General features: G+C 35.0%; 1 protein-coding gene across 4 annotated transcripts in view; it reads left to right on the top strand.

Annotated features, from left to right (window-relative positions):
• Nucleotides 1-21,734, top strand: part of Tafa2 (TAFA chemokine like family member 2) — a 481,707-nt gene that overhangs the window by 318,207 nt on the left and 141,766 nt on the right. For all 4 annotated transcript variants that reach the window (XR_010049340.1, XM_063255054.1, XM_063255056.1 and 1 more), the window contains exon 2: nucleotides 10,622-10,728. Coding sequence is in view for 3 of the 4 variants with exons in the window: in XM_063255054.1 (XP_063111124.1) it covers nucleotides 10,623-10,728 (106 nt within the window). In the remaining variant the exon portion in view is untranslated. The remainder of the gene's footprint in view (nucleotides 1-10,621; nucleotides 10,729-21,734) is intronic.

Below are 21,734 nucleotides of genomic sequence, written 5' to 3'. Positions count from 1 at the left end.
TGCTAAGTAAACTGGACAAATTCCTGTAAGTGTTATGTCTGGCAGCCCTGGATCACACTGGGGTAGGTGTTGCTGACTTACGACCCGTTCTCTGAGAGGAGGACCTTTGAAGAAGTAGCACTACCGCTGATATATCATTTATTTTTCCTTAAGTTCAAATGTCATGCAATTTCTTGTTTATTGTAATCATATTTCTGTTTGAGAAAATGGATGACATTTCCATTTTATAGACAGAAAAGAAGGGCAAATGATTCACTAATAATAACAGGTGCACAGTGATGTAGCTTACCCTTGATTATTTCAGGTCTCTCTCTAGTGCTCTCATAAATCTTAAACGATTGCTTTATTTTTCCCTGCCAGTGTTTTTGTCTGTTTCAGGTATTAGAGCTAGGAGCCTTAGAATATTACACGTTTCTGGAAAAGTCATTTAAATGATAATACATTTCTATTCCATATCATTTCAACCTGTGGGTGGCAAAGGCATTGCACAAATCCTACAATTTGGCTCTGCACTGCCAGGAATAAATCAGTAGTGTTCTTGGGTTTTTGTGCCCACCAAAATTACAGTATTGTTAGAAAATGAATGAAAGTATAAAATTTGGGCAAAGAAAGCAGGTAATTGAGATTCTTAAATGAAGCTTGTATTTGCTGCCAGGCATGCTTAGAAACCCATTGAGTTTTCTTGGCTAAGTCTTCAAAGTTGAGTACTGAACAGAATCCAAAAAGGAAATTCATTAGAAGACATTGATATATCAAATATAATGAGCATTGTAAGTAACTGTTTCAATTCAGAAAGAGTTGAGAAACCGATTTAGATTCCCAGTCTTTGTTCTGAAGTTATTTAATAAATATGACCTAATTAGATTAATTGTATGACTAATACATGAAAATGTGATTCTGTAAACTTTTAATAATAATAATAAACAAGATGAGAAATACAGAATTTAGCTCTTCCTTGGGGAAGTTATGATTCATATAATTTGGTTGGTAGTATAGTTTAAATAATATATGATAATATTTGATATATGATGTCAAATGAAAACAAAATATATAAATAACAATAAAAATAGAAGAAATATTAGTGAGCAATCAGCTTCTGACTAATATGTATATGTAGCATATACTACAGTATTTTAATATAGTTACATATCTCCTAAATTTGTTACTATATGCTCTTATTCATACAAAACACATGCATATGTATTTTCTGTATCTATTTGATATCTATCTATCTACTGATATTACTATTTACCTAAAACTAGTTGCTTTCTTAGTGAATAATTTATGTATATATTAATACAGGTACAGTGCTTATCAAAAAATAAACTATTTTTGGATAAAAGCAACAATGTAATTAACCTTGTAGCTTTACATGTTTTGTCTAATATGATTATTGTAGTAACCTATTGGTAACAGCAAAAAGTGATATTAGTTGTATAGATACATTTTGCTGCTATGACAATATGTAAATTGAAATAAAAACAATAATAAATTGTTCTTGTTAAATGCTTCAGGTTTACATGTACTTTTACTTAGCATTTGATTTCGTTTTAAAGTTAACTTTATTAACTTAAATATCTTGAATGCGTCTCTTTCTCCATGCTCTTTGCTGTCACCCAATCAAATCTGTCTAGCCCCCACTCTGTCTTTACCTTCTTTTTCTGCTTGTTTCTTGAAACAGTGCTCTTTTCTCTGCTTTCAGCTCCTCATTTTCCACTTCTTGTACCACCTCCTATAGCTTCACTGGCACAAACATTGTGTTTGTCACCACGAATCTCAGCTGCTGAATATAGGTGAAATTTATTTTTAAAGGTATAATGAAATTTATTCATTAAAAAGTTTCCTCTTTTTACATTCTGATTATGAAATTAATATCTTTTTTCTTTGAACAGATCTTGAGATCTATAATTCAGATGGTGTTCATTGTGGTCAGACACTCATAGACAAGATTTTTGCCCTCATGGAAATTATATTTTAATGGGAAAAGGAAAATAACCAACCATATGAAGAAATGTATAAAGAAGTGAATAAGATACTTTCAGATAGTAATAGATGAGAAAGCAGTCTCCTCATATCACGGTTAGCATGGTGGTAAGGAGATGTCGTCTGTGGAGGTGATCACTATGGAAAGGTTGGAATGAAAGCCTTCAAGGCAGAGTGAACACTGAAAACAAGGGAGCAGAAAATGAGCTGGTACTGGGACAGAGAGAAGGCTGACAGAATTGAAATGCAAGATACCAAGGGAATGGAGGCACGATTTAAGTCCGTGAGGTCAGAGGGGAGATGAGGGTCCTGTCTTCTTCAGTATAAAGTTCAGGTTTTATTCTCAGTTTGATGTGTATATAAGTAAATTCTGGGATTTAAGCAAGAAGTAGGGGAAATATGTTATCTTTCTTAGATTTTGTAAAAGTAACTCTGTTTCCCATGAGGAGAATGATCACATGCTTCTCAATGGAAGCAGTCCTCCGTAAGGGTCAATCTTTGTACTAGATTTATTTATTAACTTTCATGCCATTGTAATTAATATCAGGTTGGTATGACTATTAGGTCAATGAAGAGGAATGTCTTAAAAACCCTCTTTTTATGTATGGCCTCATATTACACATATTTATAAGAAATTTCTTAAGGTCAATAAGATGTCCAAGGATGGGATCCTAGGTGCCTGATTTTATTTGCTTTATACATCATGTTACTTTCCATTTTTATTTCATTATTATGCCTCTGTAGGCCAGTTAAAGGTACTTTCTGTTTTTGTGGAGAAGTGATATTTCTCATAAAATAACACTTTTTAAATTCATACTTGTTTAAAATCAAATGTATTTTTCACATTGGAGAGAGTAGGAAGGGTTTGAGTCATTTGGAAGTCTAAGTCTCAGTGAATAGAACTGAAGCATGTACACAGAAAGGAACAAAGGAGGAAGTCTAAAAGATTTAACTATCAGCTCGCCACTGCAATGGCTTTTCAGTTCAGGATCCTTCACGGCCAAAGCTACCATTTCTGTTATCCAGTTTCCCTTGCGCTCCTTAAGCTGCTGCTTGGGTAGCGATTTCCAGGTTTTATCTTCTGCCTGTATTTATCCTTTAGCTCTCAGTTTCTTTTCACTAAGTTTTTTTCAGTTGCAAGGTTCTGTTAAATTTTGCTGTTTTTACACATGAATGTGACAATTCAAAATAGTGGTAGAAAATTTTAAACAGAAACTTCGGAATTAGCGAATAGAGTGAGAGAGTACCTCTCCTTCTGTGCTCTCATATAAAGTCAAGAACAAATGTACTATTTGGCTTTTGTCACTATTTTATACTTTAGCCCCACTGGCCAGAAATATTGATCACTCCAGTATATTACACTTTGTTCAGCTTGACTGTTACTTACTAATCAGAAACAAATTTCAAATTTGAACTCTTCTTTATTCTTCCTTGTGTTTGCCCAATTTTGTTTCATACCCTAAATTTTCTTATTTTCTTCCTGATTGTCCTCATTTTAAACTAAAGGAACGATACATACTTGATGCCTCTTCATGTTGATCACTATAGTGTCTTTGGCTGTAAGCATTACTAGCGTTCAACAAATACCTTTTGCAGTTATTTAGCTAGCCCTTGGGTCAGCCCATACATCACACAAATGTATGGAGCACTGTCCCCATCTTTAGGAATCTCTTGTGATAAATAAATACATTATGATACAGTATGGCAAATGGCTGTTGTGCACAAAAACACACAATATCTTCTTGAATAAATCCTAGGGGAGATATATTAACTTCTTGTATGACCAATGAAGTTAACAGTTTTGAAAACTGAATGGTGACATGGTGGCCAGACTTTCTGGAAACTACCAGAAAATTTAGTAGAATTAATACATATTCTATGAGTTGGTGGGGATAAAGAGATAGGAATAAATGGTACAAAAATAAGATTAACAATATAAATCAGACTGGAAAATTTTTGAAACTTTGCTATGAGATTTTTATACTCTTCTGAAGACTTTTTTGTTTTTCTCTGAGTATAGAAAAGTTATGTGTGTCATGATTACAATTATTTATTTGGATATAGCATAGATAGCATTACACAAACTAACAATTTCTGTTAGGTACTTCATAAATACTAAATATTGAAAATGTACTTTTAGTTGGGCAGATACAGGTTCTGTCCTTGGGTTCAAAGGTTTATGTTCAGAGAAGTGTATACGTGGCACAATTCTGATTAGGATTTTTTGGCAAAGGAGAATTTTGGTATTCTGAATTTCAGTATTGCTGTAGGAATGAATATATGTGTATGTATATGAGATATTAAGGAGGTAACATTCACAGAACATGATAATCGACTGGACAGGGGTGGGAATAGTATGAGAAGGAGAAAATAGATTGTTATAACCTTCTGAATGTTGACCTGTTTTCTCCTTTCTTCCCATGCTTTGACGGCCCTGCTATTTTGTGGGTGTTTCCACATCCATATGTCTAGTTATCAGTCTGACCAGCTGTCATCCCATTTGGTGGGTTCACAATGGTATAGAACAAATGATGGGTCATTGACTTGTAGCAGAGGCTACTTGCTATGAGAAAGCTATTATCAAGAATTATGCTAAGCAGCTCTTCCTGTCAGATGAGGTTTTGCTGCTCATTCTGTTATATGATATGCAGTATAATAAGGTTGGGGGAGTAGATGTAGGAGAGAAGGATGATTGAAAACGTAGAAAAAAGAGGAGAAATTAAAAACAAAACTAATAGCAAGAGTGCTGAAAGGAAACAAAGACAATAGGATGGAATATTTCAAATGGGCATTTGGTTTCCTGAAAGAGTACTAAACAAGACATTGTTAGAGCTCTGTATTTATGAGTTTCCTAAGAATGCTGGCATCCAGTGTTAGTTACTCTGTGGAGATTTCCGAAAAATGAATCTAAAGAGGCATACTCACCAAAGTCAACAATAAATTTATTGAACCCAGAATTTAAAAAAAAACATATATTTCAACCCTTTGCTTTTTCACAAATATTGTATTAACATTTCAAAGGACTGGTGCCTTATGAATACAGGGAGACACTAGTCTAAGTAATGATCACAGTAATTGTTAACATTTATTAAACATTTATTATCTGCTGTGCATAGCTTCAAACGTTATAGGGGCTCATTTATTTGATCTTCATACCAGCATTTATGTGATACAGGTATTATTATTATCTTTGTCTTACTAAGAATGAAATACTGTAACTTATTTTATTATTTATTTACAGAACTAGTGAGCAGGAAGCTTAATTAAAAACTTAATCTGATTTAAAAGCTTAAATAATTATTTCTTATTATTTTATCTTTGACCTTTCATGAAAGAAAGGTCGATGCAAGGTGTGCAGCCTTTGATGCCATTGAAAATCCTTTTGATCATGTCATGAATGACACTGGCTTCTCAAGAACATAAATTCCAAATATAAGGATGAGTATTAACGATGATTATTCATTAAAACAGACAGTAACCCTCAGTTCTTGGTTGGCAATGTTATAGCTGTAAAGGCCAGGGCAAAAGAGTCTGGAAACATGCACAAGAAACTAAAGAGGGAGGTCAAAAAAATGAAGAAAAGGAAAAAAAATGTGTAAATTTCATATACTCAGAAGCCAGTTTTGCCTAGAGTCAAATGTAGAGTTTGACTCGAATTTCCAATACTACAATACTATTTCCTCAGCACATAAATCAATGTTTACAACTTTCTCATTAATATATTAACGTATTGAGCCAATTTGCCCTTCCTGTCAGTTGGCAGAAGCCATGCTGGTTCTGGAAGGAGTAACAAGAAACCAATTTGCCCTTCTCCATGAGCCAACCCAGCACGCAGGCTGGGAGACAAGGACACAACAGCCCTCCCCCCTCATGCCCCTGTAAGCACCCTGTTGATTTAGAGGACAGGCTGAGTTGATAGCAAGTGAAGCACAACGACACTTTAAAGCTTCTACTCTTTGATTGACTTTGCAGGCCTAAGGCCAGTAGTCTGAGCATCTACTAAGAGGATAGCAATATGCAGTATAGCAAATATGGGGGATTTCCTCCTGTCTTGTTTTTGAAATACAATATTCTTCTGCTTATTGTTTTATTTAGTGTTCTGTTTTGATTGCTTTTATTCTGTTCTGTTTTGTTTTATTTTATTATATTTTATGGTTTGGGCAACAATTTTGAAGATAACAAGGGGCATTACAGTAGCCATTGTTGATGTCCTATTCTGTTTTGAAATCCTTTATTACTTTCACTGTTTTGTTTTGATTGGTTTTATTCTGTTTTCTTTTGTTTGGCTTTATTCTCTTTAAAATATGTTTTCACCCTTTTGTTTTTATTGACTTTATTCTATTTTGTTTGACTCTAGTATGTCAGATGATTATAGGCAGCTATTTTGAAGAAAACAAGAGACATTATTGTAGCATTTGTTGATTTCCTATTATCTTGTTTTAAAGTCCCACATCGCTTTCATTATTTTGTTCTGATTAGCTTTATTTTGTTTTGTTTTATTTTATTCCCTTTAAAACAAAAATAAATAAAAATTAGCATACTTATATTTCATGCAGTTATTCATGTAAAAATCAGAATTTTTATAACGCTACCACTGGGTCAGAATTTTGAAGATGGAATAGTTTGGAGGTGAAGGTGTAAGGAAAGTATAGTTTAGGGAATTAAGGAAAAGAAACCACCCAATGTCATCAAGTAACCCCAGGAAGCTACATTAGAAACAGGGAAAGAGAGAATTGGTAATTTTGCAAAAATGGCATTAAATATAGGAGCTAAATTTGAAAGGCACTGAGCAACAGACACATATATTTTCCCTTTCATAAACAAAGTAAGAAACATGCAATAAGAAATGGAAAGGGTAAAATCATTCAGATTCTGAGGGAATTCAGATAATTGTCAATATCTATTTTGAAAATATATACTTTCATAGAATGGAAAATACAGAACAAGTGGACAAATTCCTGGAAACAAATAAATTACCAAAATTGAATCAAGAAGATATAAAAATTCTGAATAAACCAATGTGTTAATGAAATTGAAAATGTAATAAAATAAACTTACCAATAAGAAAATACCAATTTACAGCTGAATTCTATAAGAAATTTAGTGAAGATTTAAGATCAATGCACCTCAATCACTCTAATGAAATTGGAAGGGAAAAAGTTTTCCCTAAATAATTTCTGGAGGTAAGTATTACCCTGATACCAAAACTAGAGAGTCAACCAAACAAGAGAACTACGGTCAGTCTCCCTAATGAACATAGATGCAAAAATCTTCAATAAAATACTAGCAAACAATGCAGCAAATCATTAAGAAGATTATATACCATGACCAAGTGGGATTCATTCCAGGAATGCAGGAGTGGTTCAACATATGCAAATAAATAAGCATAGTACATCATATTAACTAAGCCAAAGACAAGAAAATCATGTGTTCATCTCAATAGGTGCAGAAAAAGCTTTCAATAAAATCCAACACTCACTGATGATAGAAACCCTAGAGGAAATTGGAATAGATTGTCTTTACCTCAATCTGATAAAAGCCATTTATAACAAACCAACAGTCAAGATTATACTAAATGGACAAAACTGAAAACTTTCACTCTAAAATCAGGAACAAGACAAGGATATCAATTATCACCACATCTATTCTCTATAGATCTGGAAATGTTAGCCAAAGCAATTAGACAAGAGGGAGAAATAAAAGGAATAAGGACAGGAAACAAAGAAGTTTAATTATCATTACATCCCAATGACATGATACTCTATATAGAAGACCCCCACAACTCCAGCAGACTTCTAGACTTAATGAACAAATTCATCAATGCAGCAAGGTACAAAATCAACCTTAAAATCAATAGCATTCCGGTACACAAACAACAAACTCACTGAGAGAGAAATTAGAGAAACCACATCTTTCACAATAGCATCTAAAAAAATGAAATACTTAGAAATAAATCTAACACAGGAAGTAAAAGATTTCTACATGAAAATTACAGTACTCTGAAAAAAGAAATTGAAGAATTTATCTAAAATGGAAAGATATCCCTTGCTCATGCATAGGAAGAAACAACATCATAAAAATGGCCCTACTCTCAAAACTTACACAGATTTAATGCAATCCTGATCAAAATACCATTAGAATACTTCAGAGACTTAGAAAACACATGCCTAAAATTCATCTGGAGCAAAACAGAGGTAGAATAGCAAAGGCATCCTGGACAACAAAGGCAAAGCAGGAGGCATCCCTGACCTGGACTTATACTACAAATTTGCTATAATAAAATCAGCATGCTATTGGCAAATAAACAGACCTGAGGATCAGTAGAGCAGAATAGAAGATACAGATACAACTACAAACACATTTAGTCACCTTGTCTTTGACAAAGAGGCCAAGCATGGTCACTGGAAGAAAGATAGCCTGTTTAATAAGTGATGTTGAAAAAGTTAGCTTTCTACATGCTGAAAACTTAAACTAGACCCATACCTATCACCATGCATTAAACTAAAGTAATAATGCACCAAAGATCTCAATATTAAAACAGACACCAAAGTTACTGCAAAACAAAGTAGGTAGAAATCTTGAGACAGGAGTAGGCAGAGAATTCATGAACAAAAACCAAACTGCATGGGAATTAATTCAAAGAATCAAGAAATGATATCTGATCTTACTAAAATGTTTTTTCACATCCAAAGAAATCACCAACAAAGTGAAAAGAAAATTCACTATTGGGAAAAGATTTTTGCCAACTTTCACTGTGACAAAGGACTTCTATGTAGAACATATAATGAACTAAAAAGAATGAGGCCCCCAAAATTCAAAGGCCCAATCCAAAAATGGGCATCTGAAGAAATTCAAATGGCAAATAAATAAGTGTAAAAATTTTCAACATCATGGGTCATTTGACAAATGCAAATTAAAAGAACCCTGAGCTACAATCTCACTCCAGAAAGAATGGTCAGCACCAAAAATCAACATATAACAAATGCTGGAGGGGAAGTGGGGAGAAAGAAACCCTTTTGCACTGTTGGGAGTGCAGACTGGTGAAACCACTGTGAAAATCAGTATGGAGTTTCCTAAAAAATCTAAAATTAGAGGTTCTATTCAACACAGCTATTTCCTTCCTGGTTATTTTCCCAGAAGAATTAAAAATATACCACAGCGATATATGTCCACCCGTGTTTGTAGTCACACAGTTTGTAGTAGCTAGATCTTGGAAACAACCCAAATGCCCATCAATTGGGGATTGAATAAAAAAGATGTGGTAGTTTTATACAATGCAGTGCTACTCAACTATAAAGAAGGATAAACTAGAGGCTTTTTTAGGTAAACGGATGCAACTAGAGACCACAATCTAAGTGAAAGAAATCAGACTCACATTTGGAAACACTATTGTCTTGCTGGTGTAAGAAACTAATAGTAAACAAGATCATGTAGTTACAATAGATATCGTGAAAGGCAAAAAACTTCTCAAAGGTAAATTATATTGTTTGATCAATTTTGCATACCTGTAATCTTATAATCTGAGCAAGTATTTTGAAGATAACACTATGCAATATAACAAGCAATGATAAATTCCTATGATCTTGTTTTGAAATCTTGTATCACTATTGTCTTGGTGTTGATGTTGTCATTTGGCTTTTGTCTTTTTTTCTTCGTTAGATTGCTTTTTGATTTTCTGTGCTTTTTCCTCTTTAAAATAAAAACAATAAGGGGCTGGGGATTTAGCTCAGTGGCATAAGCGCCTGCCTTGCAAGCAGGCAGTCATGAGTTCGATCCCCGGTACCAATAAAAAGGAAAAAGACAAAAAAAAAAAAAAATAAATAAATAAAAACAATAAATTTTACTGTCCTTTAAATATGTTCTCAATAAATTTCTTAGTTTTATCAACTACAAAGTGGGAGTGGATATACCAACATCTCAGATTTATTCTTAAGAGCGAAATAAATAACCTGTACCAAATGATGGAGAATATAGGTGATGAAACATTATGGATAACTATCATTTTATTACAACTTTTTTGCTTTCCAGAGTTTTATGGGTTCAATTTGGAAGTGTTCACTTCATATTTTTCATTCTAAATTTTCCTTTTGGCCTTACTTCTGGTAACGTACTGTAAGGTAGAATCTAATAATACTGTGTCTCAAGGAGCACAATTATATACATTGGTTTATGATATGGAGATTATATTGCTGGGTGACTTAAAAACCCATTACAAATGATAGTTTCATCTAAACTATTTAACCATTTGAGTTGGCTTGAAAGAAAGAATCATTAAAAAAAGTAAAACAGTAAGTTGTTCATTTAACAAATTATTCAAATGTCTGTCTTAGATTCTAATATTAGGTCTGTGTTTGTATAGGAAAGAAAATGATAATGTTTTCAAATTGACTAATCTAGCATTAAATGGGCGAATATTGGCTAATTCAGGACTCTGCTTAACTCTTGGAGCATATCAAGTTATTTTGGGAATTCTGTATATTCTCTGTTCATAGTTTATGTGCAGTAAACAGCATTTTAAATGTATAGTATACAAATTGGTTAAGGTATCATGGAGTGCTTAAAAGTAGTGCAATTACAAAAGAAATGTGATAATTGTACACACTTGGGATGTTTATTATTACTATTTTTTTATTTACAGGATGAGTAAGAGATACTTACAGAAAGCAACAAAAGGAAAATTGCTAATAATAATTTTCATCGTAACCTTGTGGGGGAAAGTCGTATCCAGTGCAAACCATCATAAAGGTAAGCTCTTTAGTTTTCTCTCCTAGCAGTAGAAGATGCCTACCCTTAATACAGACTGCCACATTCTGTATTCACTGGTCTGATAACTTTTATTAGGTCTGAGTCCCCACTGGCAATTTTCTTTAGGTAAAAATGCAGAGTTATCCTTATGCTGACTTTGGTAGGTGAAACATGATATTTTCAGGATTACGGCCATTTGTGCAAATATTGTTCAGACTATAAATTTTAACACTGCTTTTCCTCCCTCTTTAATATGGTGATGTTAAAATGTTGATTTGAAATGCAATAAAGATGAACTTCAGATAGCCTTCCTCATAAAGAAAACATCTTTAACAATGTGTGTCATTATGACATGTAGAGAATATATATCAATTTCCTTCCGTGCCTTTTTTGGGTCTTGTTAATGGCAGGACTCTTTGGCAAGCGTTTGGACACTGCTGCTACCATGTTGTTGGGTAGTTTCATTTTTGTCATATGCCAGAGTAAGAATATTTATTCTGTATGTATGGGTTAAGCTTGACAGCTCAAAAATTATTCCCTTTCTGTCCACTTTCCTGGTAATTACACTCAGGTACAATGAATGACTGCCTTTTCTGAATGAGATAAAATGGGACTATTTCTAAACTGCACTTACCACAATCAGGTATTCATAACCTGAGAAGTCAATTTAGACTTTTCCATGAAATATGGTTTTGCAATTCAATTTTCAGTCCACTGTAAAGCATATGCAACTGTAGCTTACTTTTATATTGTATTTTTTTGATTGAAAGGGGAATTAAGACTGCTTTGAATTCTATATCACTTAAATTAGTTACACATGTGCATTTAATTAACATCACATGAAACATTAACACTAGGGAGAAGAAAGATGGGCTGTGAGGGAGTGAAGAGACATCCAGGAAACAGAATTTTATGAAAAATTAATTCATATTTTATAGTTCTGTCTTTGACCCATTCTGTGTATTTTAAGATAGCACACTAAAATACAGATAGTTTTTACAGATAATTTTATTTATAAAATTGAAAAGAGATGTTGAGAAGGAAATTCTCGGTAGTTCCAAACTGGCAACAATAAACACAACTTAAGGACCAAGTAGTCTTAAACTATCACCTTCTCAAGAAGGAGCAGACTGCTGGGACCACATTCTGCCTTGAGCTCCCAAAGAGGCAGCCCGTCTGGGTCATCACTGATAGTCACCCTGGGCCTTTAACAAGCTGTGACAGAAAAAATCCAGAGGAGGAAGGAAGATCCGTAACAGTTGTGATTGTTGGCCTAACACAAAAGATTTTTCAGATAATTTTCCTCTCCAAAGCCAAATGTTGTCTAAGAAAATTACTTATAAATACTGACTTTAGTATATATTGCATAGCATTATTAAAGCTTGTTTTAACTTATAGTCTATGCTCCTAACTGCAAAACTAGTGTATTGTCTTAGTAATTTCTAAGGAAATACTTTTTGAACATAATTGAGTTGCCCTGCTTTTGTGAAAAGCCCTTACCTGCTGAGCTTTCACTTTATGTAGTTTTAGATCCAGGATCATTTCCTCATTTAGTGGCTTTGGTACAGAAGAATGAAATTATTCTTATCTACCCAAGAGACTTAAATGATCACTGGCACATAAGGTCCCTATGTTAAACTCTGAAGGTGCCAGAAAGATTTGGAAGCTTTTGAATCCCCTTAGTTATAAAGTGAAGACCTTAGAGACACCTAAGGTGTATCTGGCCCTTGAAAGATGCATTTCCATTCTAAATGGTTAAAGTGAGAACCAAAGATCTTTAGCTACAAAGAAGCAAAAGACTTTCTTTCCTTTTTTCAAAATTGTGAGGAAATGACTATCTCTTGTAAATAAGTGGAAATATCTGTGACTCTCAGTCACTCATTTGTAGATTGTTTATGTGGGGCATTTTGTTGGATTTCATAAGGCATAATGGTTCTGATGAGGCAGACTCAGTTACTTATTATTTATTGAGAGGTAGTTAATAAGAAATAGGAAATCCATAACATCTTGGTGAATATTCGAGAAAAAGTAATAAAGATAAAAATTATAAACCTAATAGTACTAAGGGACTTACAGATATCAACTCAAAACACTTATCATATAGGTATGATTTTATAAGTACTTTTACAGACAAAGACAAAGAAAAGTTAATGAATTCAAGTTATTTAGCTAGTAAAATGTTGCAGGCAGGACTCAAATGTATGACATTTTGCTCCATGTAACCTCAGGATACACCTATTAGGTGATTTCTTCACATTTATTTTATTCAGCAGTTATTTAACTTTATGAATCTATGGTTTGATGTTTCTTATGAACTTTGAAAAAATTTTAGGCTCATTTTAAAAAAGCATATCTCTTCCACCGCTTTCTATACAAAGCTAAATCTATGGTTAGGGTTAAGTGTGTGTCAGCTTTCTCACACTCTTCTCTATGTTTTAGAATATTATTAGTACATGTTAGAAGTACCGAATGATTACATTTATTGTGGGGACTTGGAATACATGCATGACACATATTAATTCTTTTTTCATCCCTCTCTTCTTGCCCCTTCCATCGCCTACTCCCCTTCTCTTTTGCAAAAGCTGTGTCTCCATTTTTTTCAATTTGTTTTTTAATCCACTTTCCTTCCCTCCCCATCTTTCTTCTCTATCTGTTGTTCTCCTCCTCATCTGAGATAGGCTCTCCTTCACTCTATGATCTGCTTTCTTTTGCTTTTTATTTATAGTTGGCCTTGTCATATGAGAGACATCATGTGATATCTGTATATTTGATATATTTCCCTTAATATTGTGTTTGCAAAGTGTGTCCATTTACTATGAATGACTCAAGTTTATCTTTCTTTATGGCAGAGTAATACTGTATTATGTCCAAAAATTACATTTTATTTATCCATTCATCTTTTGATGGTTATATAGACAATTTTCAAGATTCAGCTATTATAAATTGTGTTGCTATAAACATAGATATGCATACATCACTGTGATATGATGTCTTTAACTATTTTGGGACAACACCTAGAAGATAAGTTGCTAGGTCAGATGGAATTTTAGTGTTGATATGATGTACTAAACTATATTTTCATATTCTCCAACTTCAATGTCTCCTGGTGTAGTAATTTGGAATATTTATTCAGATTCCCTTTCCCCCTGTGTTTCTTGTGTTTAATCTGCTTTTTAACCCACTAATGACATTTTAGTTTTATCTATTTTACGCTACCACAATTTTTCCTTTCTGCTAATTAGTTTGCATTTGATATTTATGTTCTCTTTTTCTCAATTTTCTCTTTTTGTATTCTATATTTTATGCAGTGATTATATTTCATAAAATTCTTGTGTCCATAGCATCTTCCACTTACTATATTTATTCTAGAGTGTTGTAATTACTTTTAAAAGTTTGTGAGTTGATGTTAAAAATCATGTTTGTGATGATTATTAGGCCTATGACTAGACTGAATTCATCTGGAGAGGAACTACACATGTCCTGTGACTTACACAGGGCTCTCTACCATGATGCCGTCAGGAATTCTTATTTATGTGATTTACTGAACACTTGCTCTCAGGAGGATGAGATCCAGAGAAGCAGGATACAGTTAGAGATAAAAACAAAGCACAAACAGACTCTCAGCTGGAGACTATCCTGCTCTGGTCACGGGGAAAGCTTTGAGACATTAATTGCTTCCCGGAGGTGGCCCCTCTTTGTGGCCAAATGAACAGCCTTTTCTACCCTTGTGCTCATCAGTGGTTGGTTTGTTCCCTAGGGTGGAGAGCACCCCTCCAGGGAAGAGACTATGCTCTAGTAGAGGGTAAATCTCCAGAGAAGAGGATGACTGTGAACTGCAATTAACATTCACAGCAAATGCAGGGCAAGTGCACAGTAGTAAAAGGATCTTGGCAGTGTATTAACAACTAATTTTTGCTATTGTTTGCTCGTCACTGTCTTCAGATCTACTTGTTTCTCACTGAAGATTGTTATGTCTGGGCAAGTTTATACAAGATTTTGGTTGGTCACAATTTTCAAGTGAACTTACTTGAAGAGTATTTGTTAGTTTGCCTGTATGCGGTTTATACTAAGGCCAATACTCATTACATTGCCCACCCATCCTACCATCCTCCAACCATTTTAGATCTTCCTCTCCTTCAATTCTTTCTACTTTTCTAGGCTGCATGTCTGATATTTCACTGAGAGTGCTGATCCCTTAACTCTCTTATATTCCTACTGCTGTGATTGTGATACATATTGGTGATAATTTTGGTCATGACAATGCCACAAAATTCTTCAGTGGATTGATTTTGTGTGAGTGCCTAACATACTCCCTCTTATCTCCAGAACATGGCAGCTGCCTCCTTCCCAATGGTTTCTTACCCCATTGATTGTTTTTTTGCTGGTCCATAGGTATGAGAAGCCCAGACTGATCAGATAACAGATGAAACATTTTGTTTAGTGATAATCTTATTATCTCTTTGATAAAAGCATCCTATTTCTGGGGAGAGGTTCTCCAAGACCTGTAGAATCTATTGGTTATCTTATGGAAATATTTTGGACCAAATATTACTAATGTTAATGTTTATGTACTCAACAATATTTGAGTACCTACAGTCAGTGTTGGAAATATTTGAAAAAAGTATTTGTCTTCCTGTGGCTTTTATCTGAGAGTAAATAATAAAAATAAATAAAGCAGTATGTTTTGTGGCACAAAAAATATATAAAGACAGAAAGAGCTATAGCAGGAGAGATACTTTTGAACAAGTTTTTGGTTAATAAAATTTCAGGCTATGAGAATGTCAAGGATAAGGATGTTTCAGGCAGAATAATAAAAACTATAAATGCTTTCAAGCCTACGTGTAGACAACGAGAAATTATAAAGGGGATGATGTGCATAGGTCAGAGTGTATAGAGTGGTGGATAGGTCATTTTAAAATAGGTAAATATGGAAGACGAAAGAACTGGGTAATATACAACTCTGCCAAAACACCAGTGCAGTGATATCCTGCTCTCAAGAACGCTCAATTGAGGAGACAAGAAGATGACAGCTTGATAGGTACCTGGGTAGAGAGCCTCTCTGGGAAAAACAGCTCAGACATGGAATCTTGACAACATGGAGTGGGCCCAATGAGGGGAGAGGGATTTTCAGAACCCAGGAGGAAACTGAAGGAAAAAAAATAGGAAGAGGAGGAAAAATGTGGGTGGAAGGCTGGAGCCAGATGCGCTTACTGAGACCCATTCCACGCTGTGCTGGGCATGCCATGGAGTCACAGGATTCAAGGTCACACTGAAGCCATAGCTGCAAATAACAGGAGTTGGTGAGTCCTCGGGCATTGGCGGGAGGACACAGTACAGTGTGGAGTAGAGCCAAGGTGGAGAGCTGCATTAATTTTCCATGAGTGCTGGAAATTTGGTCCTGTGGTGGGTGTGGCCAGCTGGAAGACATATTGGAGTTGGGCAGAGTCCTGCACCGCGGTGGTGTCAGTCAGCCACCCCTAACCCAAAGCAGACTGGTGGGACCTGTTTGGGCTGAGTCATGCCCTTGGTCAGGACCCAATAACCAGGGACGAAACTGTCCTGAACCTGTAATGTTTGCCACAGCGCAACCTAAGTTGCTGAAGGCATTTGTCGGTTGACTGGCTCAGAGGAGAGGGACCAGTCTACAGTTCCTGTGTGTACTTCAGATAATAGCAAACTGGAGAAGGCAGCAAGCCCCCAGCCAGCACACTTCAGAAAAACCTTAAGCAATATGGAGGGGGCCTAAGACCTCCACCACACACCTGTCTGAAAGAAATCAGAAGCATGACAAGAGAAAAAAAATAAGAGAAAACCTCCAGTCACTGACCCTGGGAAAATAAGCCCAGGAGAGGTAAATACAGAAGTGAACCAGTGCAGTAATCATGCAATACTGGCCACAACATCAGCAGACATAAAGAAATACCTTTGTGACCTCATAGACAAACTTAAAAGTGAAATTCTAACCCAAGTGAGGCAAGGTATAAAAATATTAATAAAAGAAATGCTAAGCCCTCTAAAGAAGACACAGATGGAAGAATGGAGGAACCCAGAAAAGAAAGAGAAACCTTTGATGAAGAGTATAAACAAAATCTAGAATACATGAAGCACATCCAAAGAGATTACTAGGAAATTAAAAACTCTGTTGAAAGCTGGCAAAATGCCTTGACAAAACTAAAGTTAGCCTTTCAAAACTTGAAGATAGATTTGCAATGTGTGACCTTGAAAGAAAAGACCTCTTAAAAATAACAAGGAACCAGGAAGTAACTATTCAAAGGCTAGAAGATGACAAGAGGATCTATAACTTAAGAATAAAAAATATGAGTGAAAAAGCAGGAGTAACCACAAATGAATTACGAAGTCTATTCACAGAAATAATTAAGGAAAACTTCTCAAGCATAGGAAAAAGAAATGATACCCAGATAAATAAAGCATACATAACTCCAAACAACTACAACCAAAACAGATCTATACCCAGACATCTAATAATCAACATCCAAGAAATTTACCACTAGAACAGAATATTAAAAGTGATCAGAGAAAAGAAGCAGATTACCTATAAAGGAAAATCAATCAAAATAATGACAGATTTTTCAACACAAACTATCAAATCAAGAAGATCCTGGAGTGAAGTAGTTCAAGCCCTGAAAGAAAATAACCTCCAACCCAGATTGATATACCCTGAAAAACTCTCTCTCAAAATTAGTAGAGAAACAAGATGTTTCCAAGACAAGGAGGAACTGTGGGAGCTCGTGGCCACCAATCCAACCCTACAAAAAATACTGAAGGACATTCTAGAGAGAGATAGAAAAAATAACAGGATTCCAATAATGGTGGCAGATAGGCCTCAATGAATGGGGCAGACAGTGGAATGAAGGAGAAAAGTGGACAAATAATAGCAGAAAAATAGAATGGCATAGATGAGGCAGAGAAGGTAGGCTATAATCTTTAATATAGATAGCCTTGATACACTAACAAAAAGAAACACAGGCAGAGTAGATGAGGAGATAGAATTCATCAAGATGCTCTGAATAGGAAATATACTCAACCTGAAAGAAGGTTAATAAATCGAAAGTCAAAGATGAGAAAACGATGCTCTATGTGACAGGGAACCAGAGAGAAATAGGGACAACTCTTCCGGCAGCTGCAGATAGGTTGGAAAGTCATGACACTTTTGTGCAGTATAGAACTGCAAAGCTAGAAGGACGGAAAACCTTGAGGCTTTAGTAGGTAAAGGAATACAGCTCAAGATCAAGCTCAGGGGTAAAAAGGTTCAACACCACTTAAGATAGATAACGGGTTGCCCCCTAATCTAAAAACTAAAGGAGTTAGTGGGACCCAAAATATACAAAGCACCCTGAGAAAGGGAAAGGGAGGAATTGTCTAAAAAAGAAGGCAGAGGACATTGTTAATCGTGTATCAGGATTTAAAAGCCACAGTAGTCTTATCGCTCAGTTTAGTTTGATTTTATTTTGGTCCAGTCTGTCTACTCGTACTAGATTTGAGGGCACAGGCAGCTATCCTAAAAATAGCAGGATATACTATGGTAAATATCCTTAATTCCTTATTAACTTAAACTGAAGCCCTGTATTACTTACATTGTCTTACTATGACTGATCTTACTTGAATCTGGTTTGTTACACTGCTGTTTTGTCTTGACTAGTTTTATTTGAATTTGGTATGCTTGATAATAAGTCTAAGAGTAGAAGCAACTACTCTGAAGATGACAAGATGTAATAAGATAGCCATTCTGGTTTGATTATTAACTGCTTTTAAAGTCCTACAATGAGTCCAATGTTGTGTTTTTATTAAGATTGCTATGTAATGCTATGTTCAATTATATTATGATGATGTAGACAATTCTATTGAAAATAACAAGAGACAGCATAGTAACTACTGTAGATCACCTAATATTGTGGTTCAATATGTCTTTTTCGTTTCATGTTTTTCTAGGAATTTGTTTTGTTGTCTTGTTTTGATCTGTTTTTCTCTATATACAGAAAGGATAGGTATACATGTAGAGATTCACACATGTGAAGAATTTCTAAACAGTTTATAGGAACAGATTATATAATGCATGATGTAAGATTAGATACTCTGAAGAAGAAGAGACACTAAGATACCCAGTGCTAATTATGTTGCATTATGATATAAAATCTAGCAATAATATTATTCACTATTCAGAGTGACATTAGTCTAGTCTCTTATGTTTAATTTCAGTATACATAAAATATATGGACAGCTACTTCAAAGAGAGTGGGAGACATTATGGCAGTCATTGTTGATTTTCCCAATGTCAGCTCTTGAAGAGCTAAAAAGCCTTCATCATCCTGTTATGATTAGATTACTTCTATAATGTTCAGTATGTATTCAATATGTGTAAAGGTAGGGACAACTATTTGGAAGAAAACTAGAGACAATATGATAGACAGTGGAAATCTCCAGTGGACTTGCTTTGAAATCCGTGTTTCTTAAAATTGTTTCCTTATGATCTGTTTTGTTCCATTTTGATATGTTTAATCTTAGCCTCTTTAAAAAAAAAGATCACTCAATAGGAGAACCATGTGAGTCTCTTTTTCTAACATGATGTAAGAATACTGTAGAAACCCAGAAGTTTTGGAAATGAACCACCAGACACCTAAAAACCAGACATTGTCATATTCTTAATAAAATCTTCTGTGCTTTGGGAAGTTATAGTCCCTAACATACAGACAAATAAGTTTACTGCTCACACTGATTCAGAAGGATTCTGCCCTGAATTCTCACAATTATATTGAGCTGGGCTTTTTGGGAGAGTTTAACTCAGAACATGGTGACAGCCAGTCAGAAAATATAAGGAGTATTTCCCCCTTGGAAGCAATTACATTAGGTACAGCTTCACATATTGGGGATCAGAGAGGAAACATTTTAGTTTAGGACTCTGTTTTCAACAGAAAAAAAATACAGTCATCAATCTTAGAAAGCTAATATGTTTTCTTTCCTTTTCTTTTCCTGCCCAACACATCCAAACTAAATTTAAAAAGAATGAGTTACTCTGTGTGTTTGGCTTGGAAAAGGATCTGCACTTTGAGTGAAAGCCCAGTGAAAGCTGAGAGCCCAAAATAGTTTTGTTATTTGACTGAAGTCAAATGAATGTTATTATCATTATTAATGCTAGGTAAGTACAAGTGAGTGAGACTTTGAATGGAGCTTTTCAAAGCAAAACAAATTTCAGTTTGAATATGATTTTGAGTTGACACGTGGGTAAGATAGCAGCCATTCCATTTGGGGGATTGCTCTTCATTTCTTCTTGATTCATTTGGTAGTTTATTTATACAACTATGCAGAAGACAAAGTATAATCTGTGTTTGTTAAATCGTGGGCTGCAGGTCAGGTTTTGGTGATTTAAAACTGAGCAAAATAGACACGGTCCCATGTCTTCGTGGAGCTTTTAGTATATTTAAGGAGAAAACATTATTCAGCCCATCATATAAATACATATTTAATTATCAATGATTAAAGTATTAAAAAGATAAAATGGGGGGTGATATGAGAGTGTAAACTGTAAAACAGGTAGAAAGGATTCAGAGAAGTCATTTCTCAGGAAGGAAATGTGAGCTCTGCATGGGAAATGGGAGTAAGCTTGACTGAGGGTGTGGTGGTGCATCCAGGCAGAGGTAGCAAGCTGCACACAGGTGCCGGGACATAAAGGAAAGAATTCTTTGCAGATGATAGAAGAATGAATGCTTTAGCTGTGGGGCAGAGAACAAAGAGGAAGGTGGTGTTGAGCTAGTGTAGAGGATGGCTGCGAAGATCCTTGGAGATATAGTTAGATGCTAGTCTTCTTGGAGTTAGAATTGTTTGTTCCAATTGGGTTAATTCGTCACTAGCTTTCTTGAACTGGTTTGTAGCTGATTGTTATGTACACTGTAAAGTTTAAGAACACTTAAAACTTTTGTAATGTTTTAAGACTCTTGTTGATGAAAAAAATATATGATGAATGAAACTCATACATACACTGACCCTATTTTGCACTCTTTGTAACACATTTTATCATGTATTTAATTTTCAAAGTAATATGTATTTGTTTGAGAAATGTTGCAAAGAAATAAATGTACCAGGAGAAAAAAATCATGTAACCCATGCTTCTTTCTCAGTGATTCTGCTAAACCATGTGGACAGAGTTGCCATTTTCCTAGAGTTATGCTTCTATGAGATAACCTGATTAGTAAATTTAAAAATCCTTTTAAGATATTTCATGATTAAACAATAACGCAAAAAGAATACAGAAAAATTTAAAGCAGGTAAATGTTTGGTTACTCGCCAGAACATACTGGCGAAAAATACTATCAGCTCCTTAAAGTCATACATCATGCTTCAAGAGTGTGGGAGGCTAATCTCAGCTGATGAAGCTGGACTCTAACAGCATTACTAAAGCCTTGGCACCTGTCCATACTACCCTGCCTTAGCATGCTTGAAGCCAGAGCAAGAAAAATGCAGGTCTTTATTCCTTCAGTCTTCCTGTCTTGAGACTTCCTTCAGGAAGAGATTCCAAGATGGAGTTAAATTTTCAAGAAATATAGAGGAGAAACCTCTTTGAAGTTTAAGGGTAGAGGGGAGGCATGGGAGGATGGAATGGGCCAGTCTTCAGGCCAAAAGGAGTGTCCAACACAGCTGGGAAATAGGAGGAAGACAGGAGAAAGACCCTAAAACTTCAGTATAGTTTTACAGGGTCTTGACCAGGACAACTGAGAATCTTTCAGTAAAGTACGCCCACCTCAGATGGCAAAACTGGAAGCTGTTAGGCCTCTATCTGCTTTACCATGGGTTCTTTTGAATGTCATGTAGGTACATTTTCAGGGTTGCCACATTTTCAAGGGCGGAATCTAAAGACACACCACTTGGCAAGGGAATCTGGGAAATCCATTATTGAATGTCAGTGCTCTTCAGTGCAGAAAGAATGTAGAAGGGTAAAGGTTTGAGAACAAAATGACAATTATCTGCCACAGGAATGTTTATCCATATCATCG

Source organism: Cavia porcellus, unplaced genomic scaffold (genome assembly GCF_034190915.1).
Source record: "Cavia porcellus strain 051 isolate PalLab524CR breed Dunkin Hartley unplaced genomic scaffold, mCavPor4.1 scaffold_8, whole genome shotgun sequence".
NCBI classification, from domain to species: domain Eukaryota; kingdom Metazoa; phylum Chordata; class Mammalia; order Rodentia; family Caviidae; genus Cavia; species Cavia porcellus.
Note: the sequence above shows the minus strand (reverse complement) of the source record. Positions and strands in the feature narration are given on the sequence as shown.